The 18,371-nt window shown below is 45.4% G+C and overlaps 1 protein-coding gene across 1 annotated transcript in view; it reads right to left on the bottom strand.

Annotated features, from left to right (window-relative positions):
* Positions 1-637: 637 nt before the first annotated feature.
* LOC104991357 (F-box/LRR-repeat protein 17-like) overlaps positions 638-18,371 on the bottom strand; it is a 98,407-nt gene continuing 80,673 nt past the window's right edge. Inside the window, exon 3 of the mRNA XM_010843791.1 lies at positions 638-3,462. Coding sequence (XP_010842093.1) covers positions 3,322-3,462 — 141 coding nt within the window. The 3' untranslated portion in view covers positions 638-3,321. The remainder of the gene's footprint in view (positions 3,463-18,371) is intronic.

The following is an 18,371-nucleotide window of genomic DNA, read 5'->3' as shown; positions in this document are numbered from 1 at the left end:
TGATGCAAATACTGTAGTTTCAGATGAGCCCACGTGAATGGTAGCCAGTGATACCAATTTTCAGGAGACTCTTTTAGAAAACAACCTATAAATAGCCAAGGCTGAAAATGGTAATTTTTCTTACTGTCTGCCTCTTCAACTTCTGTTTTTCCTTGTTTTATTTTAGTTCACTCTTTGGAAAAGGGCATTGCCTTTCTGAGTTGTGCTCCCTCTAATTATTACATCCACTGTGCTCCACTGCTATGGCTAGTTTTTAAGAATATCTTCTTGCTAGGCTATGAGCAATTTCAAGATGGCAAGGAGTTTTATTTATTTTTAAATGCCCAGTGCCTGACACATGTTTTTAACTCAATAAATTTATTTACTTTGAGAAAAAAAAAAAAGCTAAGTAAATGAATGAGTGTTTAGAAAATGGTATTTTAAACAAACCTATTATTTAAATCCTTGAGGTTTTCAATCTTATCTCAGTACTCACTGGCCAACTGAGAACCTCCTAAATTCAGTCTTATTATTCTGAGTTAGTTGAATCTCCATAAAGTCTACAGTGAAACACACAAGGACACAGACTGCTTCAGGCCCCACACCCAGCCAGCATGAGGGAGGCCATTTATTGTCTCTAAAAGAAAACAAAAGACACTGTGTTTTCTTTCTCTTTTATTGCAACCCGTTGAAGGTCAAAAGATTCACAGAAATATAGAAACTACAAACTGGATGAATTTCCTTTATCCACTCAAAAAGACATTAAAGACAAAAGACCAGAATTTTCCACTACCGCAATATATTTCATATAGTCTTTATTCTGAAAATACTGTTGACATTTTAGAGAGGATAAAAAGCCCTGCGTTAAACATGTTCACATATATTTATGACATTCTAAGCAAAAAAAGAAACTTTAGATTGCCCAGGAAAAAGTTCATTTTAAGCCTTATTTCAAAGTATCTAATGAGAACACATTCAACAACCATCACAGGATCATTCAAGGTGATGTTTTCTTGGTTGCTTTTGAGATTAGTGCTTTGAGGCTGGATATGGTATTTCTACAGATTCCTACAAATGCACCAAAGCAGTTTTCCAGGGTGTGATGCATCTGGCTTTCCGGATTCATCGCCATCTTAAAGAATAAGTGCAAGCCCCCACCCCACCCCACCCCCCAGGCTAAAGCATGTTATAGTGCTGTACTTCAGATTCAAACAATGCAACATTTCAACAAAATCAATTATACACTTTCAAAACCATTTGACAACCAAACTGTAACACTCCCAAGATTATTACAACTTTGAACTGAAATGGCACCATCTATATCATTGATGGCTCTCCCCTCTTCTGTCTTTTTAACTATTTAAAATATAGTGTGACATATATAAAAATTAAACTTTTGCTTATTCACTCAAGCTATTACTATACATGTCGTCTTATAAATTAGTTTTGGATTAAAAACCAGTTAAAATATTGTGAATTAAGATATTTTTCAGTGGTGGGGAAATGAATATGAAGACGATACAGTTGGATGTGTAAGAAGAATTACAATTTATTAATAGCAAACAGCTTTTTTTATTACATAAATTTTATTCCCTTCAAATTAAATTAGTAACCCATTTAGTGATGGAAAAAATACTTTTGGTGCTTAGCGACTAGATTTTCCAAACTGACTGGAATTAAAAGCAAAAACATGCCACATCAGAAACATGTTGACATGATCAAAGGAAATAGTTGTTTACATAAAAAGAGTTATTATAAATAAGTGAATGGTACTTGAATGTAAAGCTATTTTTCACTTCTTACAGCTAGTATCATTTTAGCAACACTGGGACTTCTATAAAGTGAAATTCAAATCTGAGTATATCTGTTAAAGACAAAAAAAAAAAAAACAATTATGTCCACATTGAGAAAGAATAAATAGCAAACTCACAAGTCAGGGTTTTGTATATCTAACTACTGTGAAAGATAATCACGCTTTAGCTTAAAAAGGCTCCCTGCTGTCTTGATTATAAATCAAGACATAGGAAAGGTTATTATGAGCCTGAGTCCCTACTATGAATTAATTGTAAAGATGTGTGAAATCAAAACGTATATTCATTTACTAATAGGTATTGCCTAAACTGAAAGCTGGACATCTTTAATTAAACAAAGAAATGCTTATTTCTGACAAGTGTAAACAGAATCTTAATGAAAAGATTTTCTAATTTTTCTTCTAAACTCATACATTAACCAGCAATAGATCTTTGCAATAGCATAAGAACTATTGAAAAATATAACATGCACATCTCCAAAAAAACCTGTTCTAAAGCCCAAAGCAAAGCAAAAAGAAAAAAAAAAATCAATAGAAAGATTGTCTACTTATATCTCATTCATTAATCTTCTATTAATGTGACTAGCCCCGAATCTCAGAAATATACTTTCATAATTACCAAATTAACAAAAATAATTAAATGATCTGTACAGTTTTTTTTTTAAATAACTGCACACTATTAATTACACTGGTGACTTTAATGTGAATAATGCTAAGATTAGTTCCAAATATCATTAAAATATCTGGACCAGTTACTATCCGTGAAATAAAAGCTAATACAATGTTAACGTAAAACTCAAAATACTCAGTACTCCAGAGAATTTGGTAGAATAGTGAATAATTAACTTTTGTGAGCTGGCCAGCGGGTTTCAGATCGCGGACTCCACACGGAAACTTCACAGAAGGCCCTGCTCTCTCTAGTCCCTAAGCTGCCCACTGGACGGCAGGTGGGGAGCCCCTGGGGACGGTGTGCTAGGGGGAGTGGCAGGGGAGGGCGGGGCCTGGAGAAGGGCCCGTGTCAGAAAATGACCAGGGAGGAAGTGCGTGCATGTGTGTGTGTGTGTGTGCGCACGTGTGAGACAGGATGAGAACCGACACCCGTGGATGTGCTTGAAATCCTGAAACGCACTAGTTCTCAGGCTTCTAATTAGTGCCACCTCACTCCCCTCTGGTCACCATCCGCAGAACTGCACAATTCTTTCTCATCAAATAAGAAGGCAGTTGCCTTCATTTGGGGGCATCTCCAGTGGCAGTAATTAGAAGCTCAAAATAATGGATCCTTTTTGTTTTTGTTTATTCTACAGTTAAACAAAATTAGAGAAATAAGCCTTTGAACTTAAAAACTAAAGGTCTGTGCCTGTCAAAATCTTTCATTTTTAAGACAAAAAGACCAGCTCACCTGGGAACAAATAGCAACTGCACTGACGCTGTGCAGTATGCAAACGAGACGCGGATACACACAGGCGGGGGTACACAGCGGGGACACAGCACAGTCGCGACCTCGGCCGGGGCGCCTGCCCCAGCTCCGCACCCTAGGAGGAGGCGGCCGACACGCCGGGTGTCCAGCCCATCTGGTAGGCCCTCTCCAGCGTCCTCTTGCAGTCCTGCAGGACGGTGCTGAAGGTGATGTGCGGGTACTGCTGCACCAGCTGCTCCACCGTCACCTCGTTGACCTGCAAGTGAACAAGAGCTGCCGTCACACACAGGCACCAGGACCGCCCCTCGTCCTTCTCAGCAGCTCCAGCAAGTGTTTGCTGGGAAGACCTGCCCTAAGTACTACATTCTACGTGGTGCTAGGTAGTACTAAGTTCTACGTAGTACTAAGCACTACTAAGTTCTGTGTAGTACTAAGTAGTACTAAGTACTAAGTAATACTAAGTTCTATGTAGTACTAAGTTCCACGTAGTACTAAGTACTATGTTCCCCCTACGTTTTTTTTTTTTTTTTAAAGATGTAAGGTATCGGGAGGTTAGCGCTTTCTAGGAGTATAAATGAGCTGAAGTGTGTCCGTTGAAGGGTGAGTGCCTGGGAGGGGAGGCAGCATGAGACACTCTCATGTACCTCTGACTCTGCCACCCACCTGGCAGCTTTTTTAGGAGAGAACCATAGACTGCCGGAGAGGATGCACGGGACTCTGAATAGGAGTGCTGGGCAAAATGTTTATTTTTCTTCCCCTTAAATGTTAAGGTCCTGGCAAACCTCAGGTCCCTTCGTGGAAAAGGGCTGAAAATGTGAGGAATCAATCACTAAAACATACATGGCTGGCAGGTCAGAGATGGCCCCAATAGACCTTAACCATCAAAGACACCACCTTGATTCTTGATTAGACAAGGCAATCAGACAGGCCTAATTAAAACTAACACCTTTTCAATTGCTGTGCTGTGAAGGGATTAATTTGTCAATTATTTTTAAGCTGATTGCAGTTCATATCACAAAAGCAGACAGCTCCCTTCATCCTTCAGATAAATAAATGATTAACCTAAGAACCGCAACTTTTAGCTTGCTTTATTTAAAATCTTTATCGAACACTTCGGCATTTTCAAATACAATAATGTTTCATTTATATTGAATAAGCTGGTCTGCAAGAAGGTTCTGCTGAGACACGTTTTTGTGCTTCCTTTCCATGTCTGTCCACTACTGAACAGATCAGGACCATCAGGAAAAACCTCAAACAATATCAGACCCTTGCAATTTGCTTTGAAAGCCAGCTTGGGAGTATGCTGACCGTGACATTAAGTCCTCTGCACTTTTCTAAAATAACATGGTGTTTTGTTAAACTATGTTACATGTAGTATTTGTTAAATTCAGAGTTGATATTTCCACATTGCACTGATGATGCTTATTTTTTGTCAGAATTTCTATTCAAGACTTTCTTGTACTGAAATCAACTGTCATTCCAAATTTAACCAAGCTATGCAGTTCAATCTGTGTTACAATGTATGACTTTTGTTTACAAAAACATGAAGAAAATGATTTTGAATAAAAAGAAAAACTGATATACAAATCAGAATTGAGAATATCAACTGCTGACCTTATAAGGATTTCTAAGCAATGTAACTTTTTTAAAAATTGAATTCTACCTAAGTCTAGCTTGAGCTGAGTCTGCTTGGATCAGTAACTGACAAAGTCTTGTGTCACCTAGCTGTGCTCGTCTCTCCGGTACATCTTTGATATTATCCAATCACCTGACCTAATGTCAAGTTATCAAGCTGTCCAAGTCCTTTCTGGCCTCAGGACCTTTGCACCTGCCATTCTCTTTATCTGGAATACTTTTAAAGCCACCTCCCCCTTAAGAACCCCCTTCCCATGGCTAGTCCTCCTCATTCTCAGGTCAGTGTCATTTCCCCAAGGAGCTTCGATCCTTGCCCTCAGCCTGCTTCCCTCCTCAAATCAGGCGAGGCTTCCAGGTTATTCTCTCTTCCAACACTGCCTACTTTTTCTTCATAGTACCTTCAAAAGTCAGTTTATAATTGCTTTATTTAATGTCTGCTCCTGTTCCAATGTAAGATCCACAAGAACCATGATTGTTTTGTCATTCATGAGCCAGACTAACTTCTTAGTGAACGAAGGAGAAAACAATAACTACAAACGAAAAACAGAAACCCAAGAGCAAAGCGCTGCCAGACACTAATGCACTACTGACCAAGACCAGCAACTTCCCCAAGAACCATCCTCAGCGCAGGGACTCGCTCCTTCAGGGAGCATCCCCTGGCCACGCCGACCCTCGGCGCAGGTGCGCTGGGCACTCCTGCTCTGAACCCATGGCAGCACCTGCAGGCCTCTAGCTTCAGTGCCCTCACACTGCTCCAGTCATCTCTCCACTCGACTCTCCTCTACCTGAACCAAAGTCTGGGTACCAGACACTGCCTTTTCTCTTTAATTAGACTACAGAGTTGTGTACAAAGCAGAGAAGCAACGTGGCGACTATAGTTGACCTTGGAGTCAACCAGGCACAGGTCAGAATCCTGGTTTCACTTCAAAATTTGGTTTCCTCAACTGTAAAAACAGGATAAAAGTACCGATGTCATAGGATGTTACAAGGATAAAATAATATGCCTAACAGTGTGACTGACATAAAAAGTCCTCAAATGCTGGTTCCTATAGTAGAGCTGATGTTCAATAAATGATCATTTACTGAATCAATTAATGCTATGGCAGGGTGACCAGTTCTCTACAGTGATGTTCAATATTGTTCAACTTCTGAGATATTTCAGAAATAAACCTTGATAACTTACTCCTTGGAAGAAAAGTTATGACCAACCTAGACAGCATATTGAAAAGCAGAGACATTACTTTGCCAACAAAGGTCCAGCTAGTCAAGGCTATGGTTTTTCCAGTGGTCATGTATGGATGTGAGAGTTGGACTGTGAAGAAAGCTGAGCACTGAAGAATTGATGCTTTTGAACTGCGGTGTTGGAGAAGACTCCTGAGAGTCCCTTGGACTGCAAGGAGATCCACCCAGTCCATGCTAAAGGAGATCAGCTCTGGGTGTTCTTTGGAAGGAATGATGCTAAAGCTGAAACTCCAGTACTTTGGCCACCTCATGCAAAGAGTTGACTCATTGGAAAAGACTCTGATGCTGGGAGGGATTGGGGGCAGGAGGAGAAGGGGATGACAGAGGATGAGATGGCTGGATGGCATCACTGACTCGATGGACATGAGTCTACGTGAACTCCGGGAGTTGGTGATAGACAGGGAGGCCTGGCGTGCTGCGATTCATGGGGTTGCAAAGAGTCGGACACGACTGAGCGACTGAACTGAACTGAACATTAGCTATCACCACAGGGTAAGAAGCAACCTTGATAATATACTTCATATATAAGAAGAATCTATCTTAATGCTCTCTGGAGAAGAGTCCAAAACTTTTCTTAGTAACACAGTCTGGGTTTTCAACAGCCACTTTTAGGAAACCCTCCCTTTCCTTTACCTGATGTTCCCCCCAGGCTGTGGGTGAGGTTACTTTCTTCCCTGCTTCCACAAATAAACTTAGAAGGAGGCCGGTCTCACTCAGGGAGAGCTGAAGTCACCTGGCCGAAGGATTTTCAGAAAATCTCCCTCAAATGGCAGAGAAAGTAAATGTGGCCCAAATCACCTAGCATTCAAGAAACAACTAACTGAAAATAGCTGAAAAACAGAGGCAGAAGAGAAAACCTCTAAACCCACCATAAAGATGGGCTTGTCTTCTACAATACATCTTTTCTAATCATAGGCCTGTACAAAGTTTTACACCAAGGACTGACAGGCATTTTGTTCTGGAGGCCCAAGTTTTATAAAGATAAAGTATCACTGTGTGACAGCTGCTTTGCATGAAGAGAGAGAAAATTCACCTTAAGCGAACTTGATACATGAAGATACCGATTTATGAAGTACGTGAATTAGCTTCAGTTAGGGGTTAACTGTCGACTCTAGCAAAGACTCATGGTAGGGTTAATTTAGTCAGTCAGCTCTCTTAATGTGTTTTTATATCCCTGACTTACTGAAATTCAGCCTACCTTCTTCTGTTGCATAAAGCAAGGCCCACCTATAGCTGAGAACACACAGTGGGCTAGATTTCTGGCTTTCATAGGTTGTGGGTTAAAAAAGGACAGTCATCTGGTTTTGTGTAGCTGTATAAAAAATGCTACAGGTAATCCTCTGTGGACATAATGTGTCTTCAAAGCAGTCCGTTTGCTGTGCTCTGTAAACTCCAGAAAATAAAGCAGTAGGGGAAATGCAAATCCTCCATTTCAGGGCTTTGTTGGTAGACGCTATCCTGGGGAAATACATGTGTTCCCACTAGGGAGGGTTCTATCTTTTACTTATAGTGTCTCCTGGCGATAAGGTGTGACACATTTTATACTGAAGCTATTTTCATTTACTCCTCACAAGTATACACTATGCTCACCTCTTTGTATAGACTCCAAAAGCAGTTTGGTGCCTTAGAGAAAAAGTTGGGTGTAAGACACTGGGGCGGTCCAAATCATTTCAGCTCCTCAGGCCTACATATGTGTTTCTGTAGACACTTTGTCATGCACAGCTCCACTTGCTGGAATGAAGAGAACTATTCTCTGTTCCAACTCATAAAATGTATGTAACATAAAAACGGAACATGAAGATGAATTAAAAAAAATTTTCCCATGATCCTTGGTTGTCTGTTCTTAATTTCTTTTTCCTCTGCTGCAAACTATCAATGGCAATTTCTATATTACACATAAGATTTGAGAAATGCAGTGGATTGTCTCAGAGAAATACTCAGCAGTGTCATTTGGAGAAATTACTGTGATTAAAGGGGGAAAAAAAGCATGTACTACAGAGTTTTTTTTTTAAATGTAAGAAAAATTGGATTTTATAGTTCTCTCCAAAGACTGTATAACCATAATTTACATTTTTAAAATTATTATAACTCTTTTTAAGGTAGTAGCAATTTGTCTGGTATTTTAATCTATTTTGAGTTAACATCTATTAGCACTTTTTGAAAATGTGAGGCAAATTGCTGTGCTAATTAAGGTAAATCATACCACAGTTTCATCCTATCGCTGCTGCTACTAGAGAAGGGTGAGAAGAGACTGGTCAGGGTTTCTGAGATTCAGTTTAACCTATTTACCTAAACTATCACCTGTTCCTTCACCTCCTTATTGACGCTTTCCCAAGAAAATTCTAGAAAGTGTAAGATTAGGCCTAAATTATCTCCCCAATGATACCTATTGTTAAAAAAATACAATATCTGATGAAATCTGTTGAAGAAACCATTCATTTTAAGTTATTCTCATTTCCTCTTTGAGTCATGTTGTAAAATAGAATGTACTTCGTGTGTTGAGGGGAAATATTTGGCACCGGAGTATATTAAAACTACACTTAAGAATATGACGACTTACTTAAAATCATTGTTTTAATGGAGAAAGTTTCCCTGAAAAAAGCGAACATTAGTCCAAAGCACCCCAACAATAAATGTGTTGCATTTTTCCTAGATCGTAAGCTCCTTGACAGCAAGGAGTACGTTAGTCATCTCCTTGTTTTCAGCCCTACACATACTATCTGGCACATTCCCGTCCCATCAGAATATAAGCTCCTGCTTCTCCTCACTGCCAAGCCCCCAGCAGCAGGCAAGCGCCTGGCATGTAGTGAGTACTCAGTGATAACTGGCTGGCTGAGTGTTGCTCCATGAGTGTGTCCTGAGTAACTAGAGAGGCATGGAACAATACCGCCTCAGAAATGGTAGCGATAAGCTCACCTTGTACCCAGACTGTTCAGCTACAGTGGGGGCAGGCTCTAGGAGCTTGACATTACGGCAGCTCCAAACTCCTCACACACAAGGTGATTCCTGGTGCTCCTCTCCTTTCTCTTCTTGCCATCTGACTCCACTGGGTACCTCTGTCCTGACACACTTTGCCCGGGCTTCCCAACGCTTTTGCAAGGAGACCAAAGCAGCTCATGATGGCGGTTCAGCATCACGAGCTGCTGCTTGCTGGCCATGTGGCCCCCAAGCGGTACCAAGGAAGTGCCGGGGATATAGTGCATCAGTCGCTCAGTCGTGTCTGACTCTTTGAGACCCCATGGACTGTAGCCCACCAGGCTCCTCTGTCCATGGGATTCTCCAGGCAAGAACACTGGAGCAGGTTGCCATGCCTTCCTCCAGGGGATTTTTCACGACCCTGGGATCCAACCCGGGTCTCCCACATTGCAGGCAGATTCTCTACCATCTAAGCTGCCAGGGAAGCCTTAGGCTGTACTTCAGATGGACTGATGGCAGCCCTTCCTATTAGGGATGTGTGGCTCAGTACACTGGGGAGACAGTGCTGAGAAGCACGCTCTTGGTGCCTGGCTATGTGCAGGTTCCCAAAGTTTTGCAGAAACCCACGATTCACAAGGGTTCACACTTCAGTTTGCAGCACCAGGGCCACCCTGCTCAGGGTAGCAGACTCGGGAGGGCCCCACAGAAGACTCTGAAATCTTGGGACATTTAAGGCTCCTTCTGAGGTCACAGTTGTCTGGTGACAGGGGAACCGTGGACAGTGTCTGACTCAGAGCAATGCTATTTCCACCTTCTCATTGCTTGGGCTTCAGTACCTCTGCACGCCTTCACTGTTACTTGGGGCTCTTTTTGGGGGGTTGTTGGTGGTTGGTTGGTTTCATTGTCACAGTCATATTTGGCACTTAACGTCTCAGCTGTCCAGCGATCCCCATCCTTTGTGGCTGGTTTTATGGGTGACAGTGTTTCCACGGCCTGGGCGTGGGGGAAGGCTTCAGGCTGGTTGAAGCACGGTCCATTTACTCCGCACTTATTTCTCCTACTGTCATATCGGCTCCACCTCAGAGCATCGGGCATTATATCCTGGAAGTTGGGGACCTCTGAGCTACTGCCATGGGCAGTACAGTCCCAAACAGGGAAAAATTCTCCCACTGAAACTGCCGCACGCTCCCCAAAGAGAAACACTGTATTCTCCCAGATTAGGTGCTCATGAGGTAGGATAGAAACCGAGAACATTTTTTTCTTCCTGGTTTATTTAGACAAAATACCTGAAAATAATTTATTTTTCATCCTAATATCCAATAAGGCAAAATGAAAGTACATCCCCATCCTAGTAAGGAAAGAGGAAAAATGTTCAGTGAGCATCTTCCATTTTCCAAGCATCTAAGCATGAACACTGCTGGTTACAGATGAATCGCGCCTCAGACAAAATCAGCATTTCACGTGGGGTCATGGCTGGTGAACGCAGCCAGGATGGGAATCCGGACCCGCAACGCAGGCACTCTGGGCCCTTGGGCCGCCCCGCCCTGCATGCCACGTGGTGGGTGCACCAACCGTCTCACCAGAGCCTCGCTGAGCACCCTCCTAGTAAATGGTCACGGACGTTCATTTTCCAGGTGACATGGGATGACTGTGGGCTACTGGAACACGTTTCAAAGTCCTTTACGACCTCTTCAAAACGGCTGCTCTGCAGGAATGTGAATTCTAACGGATCTCCTTAATTCTAACGGATCTCCTTAATTCTAATGGCTCTCCGCTGGCCTGCAGAACATCCTGTTACGGAACTGTGGTTGCGTGAGACCCTGAGACATGGAGGAAGCATGATGAAGCCGTAGGACTGCCGTGGGCCTTTGAGAAGGCCAGTGACCACCCCACACCATAACCCGGCGTTCTCTCTCTGCAGTCTCCTGTCCCTGTGGGTCCCAGAGGCAGAGGGGCCAGCCTGGCAGGGACAGACCCCCGCCCTCCTGAGCAGAAAAGATGGACAACAGGGAGGGCAAGGCCTAAGAAATGCGTTCCAGGGCGTGGAGAGGCGGCTGTGGGCAGAACTGGGCAGGCCCTGACTTCCGCCAGGAGGGCTGGAAAGGGCTTTCCAAAATCGGGGGTGTCTGAGTGAACTTCGGAAGGACACAGAGGTATCAGCTTTGATGCTACATGCATGAAATACACGTGTATTATTCAGGGGAGAAAGGACATGTGCTCAAGAGTGAGAAGGGCACACTCATCTGTCCTTCACTTTGTAAGGCAACGCTTCTCCAGCCTGTCTCACAAATTCGACGGGGTAACTGAAGCAGGTTCTTCTCTACAATGGCACTGCTCTGAGCTTGATGTGGTGGTGGGGGAGAAAATAGGCCCCCCTGCCCCCCGTTTCTGTAGGCCGAAGAGTAAGGAGCCCCCAGGGAGCTCGGGAAAGCGTGGCAAACAGCACAGGGGCCTCCTGCCTCCTAACTCCGGCTCTCCCCCTCATGCTGGTCTGCCATCCCTGCAGACTCCCCGGGCATTGCCCCTCACTGCTCACAGCCCCGCAGGCTGACTCCCAGCAGCCTGGAGGCAGCGTGTGGTCTCCCAGGCAGTCAGGAGCGGCTCAGCTCCTGGGACACGTGCCGGCTCTCCCTGCGGCCTGGCGTTCGCCGGGTGCCAGCAGAAATCCTCGTGGGTGATGCAAATGCAAATGAGACCCAGGTGCTCTTTTGCCAAGTGCCCACTGGCCCCAAGATAGGCATGTACTAAAATGGATAAAATAAGGGGGACGGGAATTTAGTAATACTTCAAATTTGCATGTCAGTGAGATGAGTCATCTAAGTGCAGTGTAGAATACTTTACATCGGCCACTAAGGACAGAATGAGAGGGCGGGCCACACAGTGATTTTTCTCTTCAGGACCTGCACTGCCGACCACGTGCACCGGCTCTCCGCAGGGCGGTGGGTGTTCTCATGATTCTGTTTCCCTCCTTTGCAGCAGGACACCCATGGCCCTGTCTGGGTGACTCGCCACTTCTGGCCGGCGCCACCTACGACCAGGGCAGGGAGGCCTGGGACGCCAGGAACTGGACGCTGCTTCTACGGTCTCTCCCCTCATCTGTTTCCCTGGGGCTGCAAGCCGAGCTTCCCAGCAGTCCAGCAGCTCAACAGACAGGAGAAGGCTGTGGGAGGACCCGCAGCGAAGGGAGAGGCTGGGGAGGACTGCGGGAGGACTCTGAGCATGAGCAGACGGTGCCCGCGTCTGCAGGCAGTCACGTGCCTTTCCACTCCGCTTCCTTTCTCAGCCAAACCAAGGTCTCTCTCCGAACCCCATGGCGACTCATACATAACAAATATCAATCTGTGTTTCCCGACGTGTGATGGATTCAACTATGTCAATGATCCCCCCCAAAAGAGAATTCATTTAAGAGGTCTCTGGGCTTCAGCCTCAGCAGCCGCCAAAGAACTCCAGGGACAGTTTTATCCCAGAAAGTCTCGTGCAGTTACTGAAACTAGGGGATAACTAAGAACATCCAGAATACCGCACACACTGCTTGGGCGATCTTGTTATGTAACTCAGAGCGGAGTCATGGAGGTGACTGCTATATCAAAGTAATTAACATGAACACGTTCTGTCCGCGGAGACTAAGGGGAAACAGGTGTTCAGCCGAGAAAAAACATTTCTCGGTGGATTTCCTACGAAGTCAAAATGTCTCAGGTTTAACTCACAAAAATTTTTAAGTTAAAAAAAGAAATTAAACTGTGTCTGCAACCAAGAATACAAACAAGAATACAGTGGTTCCCGGTCCAAGTGCTGATTAGAACCACCTAGGGAACCTTTGAAAAAGTCTCAGTGGCCCAATCATATCCCAGACCAAATGCATGCCAGTCTTGGAGGAATGGGACCCTGGCATAAGTATGTTTTAAAGCCCCTGGAAGATTTCAGGGTGAAAAGCTCAGGTTGATTGACGAGATCCCAGAGACACAGGAGGTGGCCACCTGACCTTCCCAACATCTCACGGAGGGAAAGAGTTCCCTACACCCAGCTCACACAAGCACCCAGAACTTTCTCAAGGACCACGCACGAGGCGGGAGGAGAGGGCGCACATGCCTGAGCGTCTGATATAATCTTAAGGAGAAAATGACTATCTTATTGGAGTCTAAAAACCACCCGCTAAATACATGTGTTTACAGGCCACCCTTAATGCACTAGCCTCATGCACGAACCTCATGCCAAGAGCCCAAGGCCTTCGAGGATGTATTTTTTTATACAGAGGTAAGAAATATTACTCTTGGGTGGCAAAAAAAACTCATCCCCAAATCCCAAAGCATAGAGAGAGAGACACTGAGGATGCGATGAGCCTGACAGGCAGGCTCACAGATTCACTCAGCTCGGCCAGATGCAGTCTCTCCACCCAGAATCTTCGACGGTCGGAAGTGCTCTGCTCAGTCAGTATCACAACAGGCCTGGCTTCATGCTGTCTCTTTCTCGGGAAATGTGGGTTGCCTGTCAACACTAGCGTTGCTTCCACTCACCTGAGTTAGCACGGCGAGAAAGCTACAAGGTATCTGTAAGAGCGGGGATCACAGAAACGCCTGCAGCGCTAAGTGAGAATGGGGGCTCACCGACCTGAAGCCTCTGATTAGAGACCAGGGCGACGGGCGTCCAGCAACTAGATCGTCAGAGAGAAACAGCAGCGGCGTTTTCATTCCCTGTTCCACCGAGCGAGCCTCCACCCAGAAGCATGTTTCAAGCCAAGTGGAGACTTCAGGTGTAGTCTGGGATAGGATGTCCTGAGGCTGCAAACCTATGGTACTGACCCATTGTGCAAGGCTGTGCATCGTTTGTACAGATTTGCACATGCGGCACACGTAAGAACAATCCTGACATGTGTGGGACGCCTGGATGGACAAAGCCACTGGGGAAGACTTGGTGGCCCCCTAAAAGACTACTTGAGAAAACCTGGGTCCTAAGAGGATAATTAATAAACATCATCACTGAGGGAGCAGTGAGTGTAACATATTTACGGGAACACATCTGTGTGTTTCTAAATTAAACTTGCACAAGTTAAGCTGAAAAACACAATTGAGAGAGAAAATGCTCAGAACCTAAAATTATGTTTTCTTTTGTGCTTAACGGCTTTCTTGATTTCAATTTTTATTTTCTTACATAAAGCTTTAGGGTGATGGTAATCACTAGTGGACACCTGATTAAAAATAAGAAATCTTTCTAAAACTGAATTTCCAGGAGGTAGAATTTATGGATTTGACCTGTTTCCTAAAATAAATTTATTAGCAGCAAAAATTTCTTCTGCATAAACAAGCGACAGTTTTGCCTTTCAGAAGAGAGGCTCTACCTGAATCAGAGCAGTTCAGGGTTAGGCTCTGACAGGTGTGAGTCTCATCATACCGCAGATGTCTGAACTCCATCCTTGACTGACCTGGGCCCCCGGGGCAGCCCTCAGAACCCCCCAGCTACAGGGAACTGGTACTAAATCCAAGGTGTCATCTTTCTTACTCACTTATTTATTCCCCTGTCTGAAAAGTGAAAGTGAAATAGATACTTTTTCATTTTCTGTCAAATGATTCAGAAGCAATGGGATCTAATGGTTTTCAAACTTGCTTTTGGTTGTATGATACTTTTCTGCAAACCAAAGTAGTAAATAAGTAAACAAATCAAATAGATAAGCCAAGCAGATAAAGCAGTCAAACTGGGGTCACTGGGGCTGCTGTTAGGTGCCGGGACAGGCCCTCTGGCCTCCTAGCCACCCTGTCATCCCTAAGAGGCTCGCAGGCACCTCCTCGGGACCCTGGGGCCGCACAGAGCACAGCGGGGGGACAACCGCAAGGCACCTGTCTGCCGTCCACTGCGTGTTCGTTTAGCATCTGCTACGCGCCAGCCACTGTGGCAGAGTCTGGCTTACAGCACAGGCTAGGACCACACGGTCCTTCCATCCTTAGGAGGAGGGCATCCTGGGGATGAGGGTGGAAGAACCCACCACCACCAGAAGCAAGGGCTAACATGCATGACTTTCTTCATGGAAGGAACCTACAGGCACCGACTCCCTTAATCCTCCCAACGGCCCTCAGATGGGTGCTGCTCTCATGCCCACTTTACGGATAGGGGAATGCAGGCGCAGAGAGGCAGCCTGGGAGGAGGCAGCAGGAGCCTGGCGCCACGTGGGTGCAGCTGCTCGGGGATGGAGCGAGCTGTGGACAGGCAGGCAGAGAGCGGAGTCAGTGAGATGGAAGTCACTGTCGCGCCTGTGGTGTGGAAAGACCTGTCGGGGGTGGTGAAAAGTGTCCACAGTCGGTCCTTTCCGGGAACTGAACCATCGAGTGCCGGAAAGACAAAACTGCAAGGAGCGTCGCCGAAAGCCACGAGAGACCAAAGCGAGGTTCTTCGCGCAGAAGAAACAGAATTTCTGGCACCCGGATGCCACTCTGCCTGCCCATTTGCTTGTCTGTCTTCCCCAGCGGGCTGCAGGCTCCATGGGCCAGGAACTCTGACCTCGTTCACTGTTTTTTTCTGACCTGTCCCCTGTTACAGTTACTGGAACATAGTAAGGAGCCCAACAGATGCTTTTTGAATGCACTGATAAAATAATATAAGAAACATTGGAAGCTGGGGGAGGAAACTGAGGCTTTCTCCTGAAAAACTACTTGCCCAGACATGGTAGGCCCCGGTAGCCTGGCGCCGAGTGGCTGGGTTTCGGGAGGCAGGTTGGGGGCCCCCTTCCAGGGACCCGCAGACCCCCCAGTCTCTGGAGTGTCGGCAGGCGGCCCTCATTTCTACTTTTCAAAGTGAGAGGCTTAGGAGTGCTGGGGTCAGAGTTCCTGTAGGAACTCCCTGTTAATCTTTTTTATTTCTACATCAGAAAAAACCAGTATGATCCTCCAACCTTAACTCTTTCTTATAATTACTTAAGCCAAATCAGAGTTCCAAGGAGATTATTTACTGCAAAGCAATGATGCTTCAGGCAAACTCCAACATAACGTTCTATTTACCCCGCAGCCTTTGGGGAACAGCAGGCCTCCTCTTTCCTCCTTTAAGGAAACACTTCACCATGCATCAGTCCCACAAAAGGAGTAAGTAAGACACCGCAGCTACTTGCCCACCCCCCAAAAGATTCCAGGGACACGCGGTCTTCCCTGAAGAAACACACCAGCCTGGAACTGACGGGCGGTCTGACTTGCCGAGCCCTTACTCTCTCTGTTCACAAGAAAGGACTTAGCCCTGAAGGTCTCGAGGTTTCGTCCTCCATATGTTTGACCGTCATTTAATGGATCCTAACTAGCAGCAGCAGCAGCTATTCACAAAACAAATTAAAAAAAAAAAAAAGTTGTTGTCTGAATCTCAGGGGCCTAGGTTTTCTTTGTAAGATCTGAGCATGTGAATTTATATTCATGGCTAGAATATATGAACTGGGCAGTTCACATCATGGTTAAATATCCGATTCCAGGGCAGCCATGTACATACGCGAGTCAATAGTAACAGTCATGGTAGCTGACATTACACACTTACAGACTGCATGACCTTAGGCTAAGTCCTTCATTGAAGTATCTCATATAATCTCATAACCATCCCTGTGGGGCAAACACGATCCCATTTTTCAGATGGTAAAACAGGCTTTTAGAGCTTAAGCTGTCGGAAGCCCCACAGACAGTCAAGCGAAGGGTGAAGAATTTGGAAACCTAGCGGGCTGCCTCCAGCGCTCACCAGTGTGACCCCTGTGAGGTCCTGCAGCAGGCTCTCCTGCTTTATTAAACACCAGAAAGGCCTTCAGTGACTGCTCGGGAGAACTTCAGGCAAGGAGGGCTGGGAGAGGCGGAGATGGGGCCTTGGCTAAAATGAGTGGAGAGATAACCTCTGAATTTCAGCTGATGTTTTTTCCCTGTTTCAATTACCAGGGATAATCAGGAGAGGGCTGTAAAAATGTGTTTTAAAGTGCTCCTGTGTGGAAATCACTGGGAGAAACTGTTTTATCAGCAAAAGGAACAAGATGCTGATACTTCAAGCGAAGGACTCGAGTTCGGATTTTAGAGCCCCAACCACACACAACTCTCCGATTTTCACATCCGCTCTTGGAGCACATGGCCCGGCGGGCAGCTTGGGGAACAGATACGTCTCCCATGACCACCCCATCTGATACCGTCAGACCGCTCCTGCCTTGTCAGGGGAGCACTTTGTTTTGTTTTCTTTGATAAGGCATCCATTTGCGATCTTAAAATCCTGGCTCCCGGCAACCTGGAGACAGCTGTGGACACGCGTGGGCAAGGGCAGCGCCCGCAGGTACACGCTGTTTCACGGCTGGACTGCTACCCAAACAGTCCTGGACACAGGGCCCCGCAAATCATTTTTCCCCTAAACTGATTTTTCCAGTTAGTTCTGTGTATTAGTTACAGAGTCCTATATTATTTTCCCCGTAGGGCTTTCCTGCTCATGGCTCCTAAATAAGCTGATGAAAACTCCATTTTCTCCGCAGAAATCTTTAGGCTGTTGAGGCTTTCTCTTACCATAATTACTTCCTGAAAAAAAAACAACGTAGTGGTCAATTCCTCCTGAATATTTTTACATTACATTGGCCATGCAAAACTTGGCTCTTGATATTTTAAGGTTGCAAAGCAGATTCCTGGCTTTAAGGAGCTGACTGGTCTCCCTTACTTTCTTCCTGCATTGACTGCTCATTGATTTGATTAAATCTCTCCACAATTTCAATGAGAGAAACCCTGTGTGAAAACAAGGATTTATGACCTGAAGAAATCATCCCTTATTAAAAGAGATCATCTGTTTCGCTCCTCAACTAAGCACTTCAGGAATGAGGGCAGGTGAGGAGAAAGGTCTTGGCAGTGGCAGTTTGATGAGAAATGAATTAATTTGATTATTTCCATGGTGTGTGGATCAATAATAGTCGGCCTCTGGCCTCAAGGCAGCTGGATAATCAATAGGATCACAGAGGCAACTCTCCTCCCCCAGCAGCCTCTCTGATCTTTTTTTGGGCGGACTCTTCACGCCTGTGTAATTCTAATTTATGTCAACTAGAAATCAAAGAAATTCCAAGAGGCTTTGGTCAGAGGACATCAGGGTGGACCTTTCAGAATCTATTTATGTCTGCTCCTTAAGTCGGGTGGCCCCCGCGGCCCTCCTGGCGCCCCTATGGGCCGAGGCGAGGCGGCTTCCCTGCAGAAGGGCTGCTACCTGCTCTGGGCAGAAGCGCACAGTGGGGTGAACGGGGGCTCCCCACCCCCATTGAGGACTCCGCAGACACGTGAGCGCCAACAAGCATTTCCAGCCAAGCGCTTTGCCAAGAGTGGCTCCCTCAATAATGTTCTTTAATGCTACCCCAGACGCTGGCATTTTCAAATCAAATGAACAGTGTATAAAATTAGTTCT

Source organism: Bison bison, unplaced genomic scaffold (genome assembly GCF_000754665.1).
Source record: "Bison bison bison isolate TAMUID 2011002044 unplaced genomic scaffold, Bison_UMD1.0 scf7180017864189, whole genome shotgun sequence".
Classification (NCBI taxonomy): domain Eukaryota; kingdom Metazoa; phylum Chordata; class Mammalia; order Artiodactyla; family Bovidae; genus Bison; species Bison bison.
Note: the sequence above shows the minus strand (reverse complement) of the source record. Positions and strands in the feature narration are given on the sequence as shown.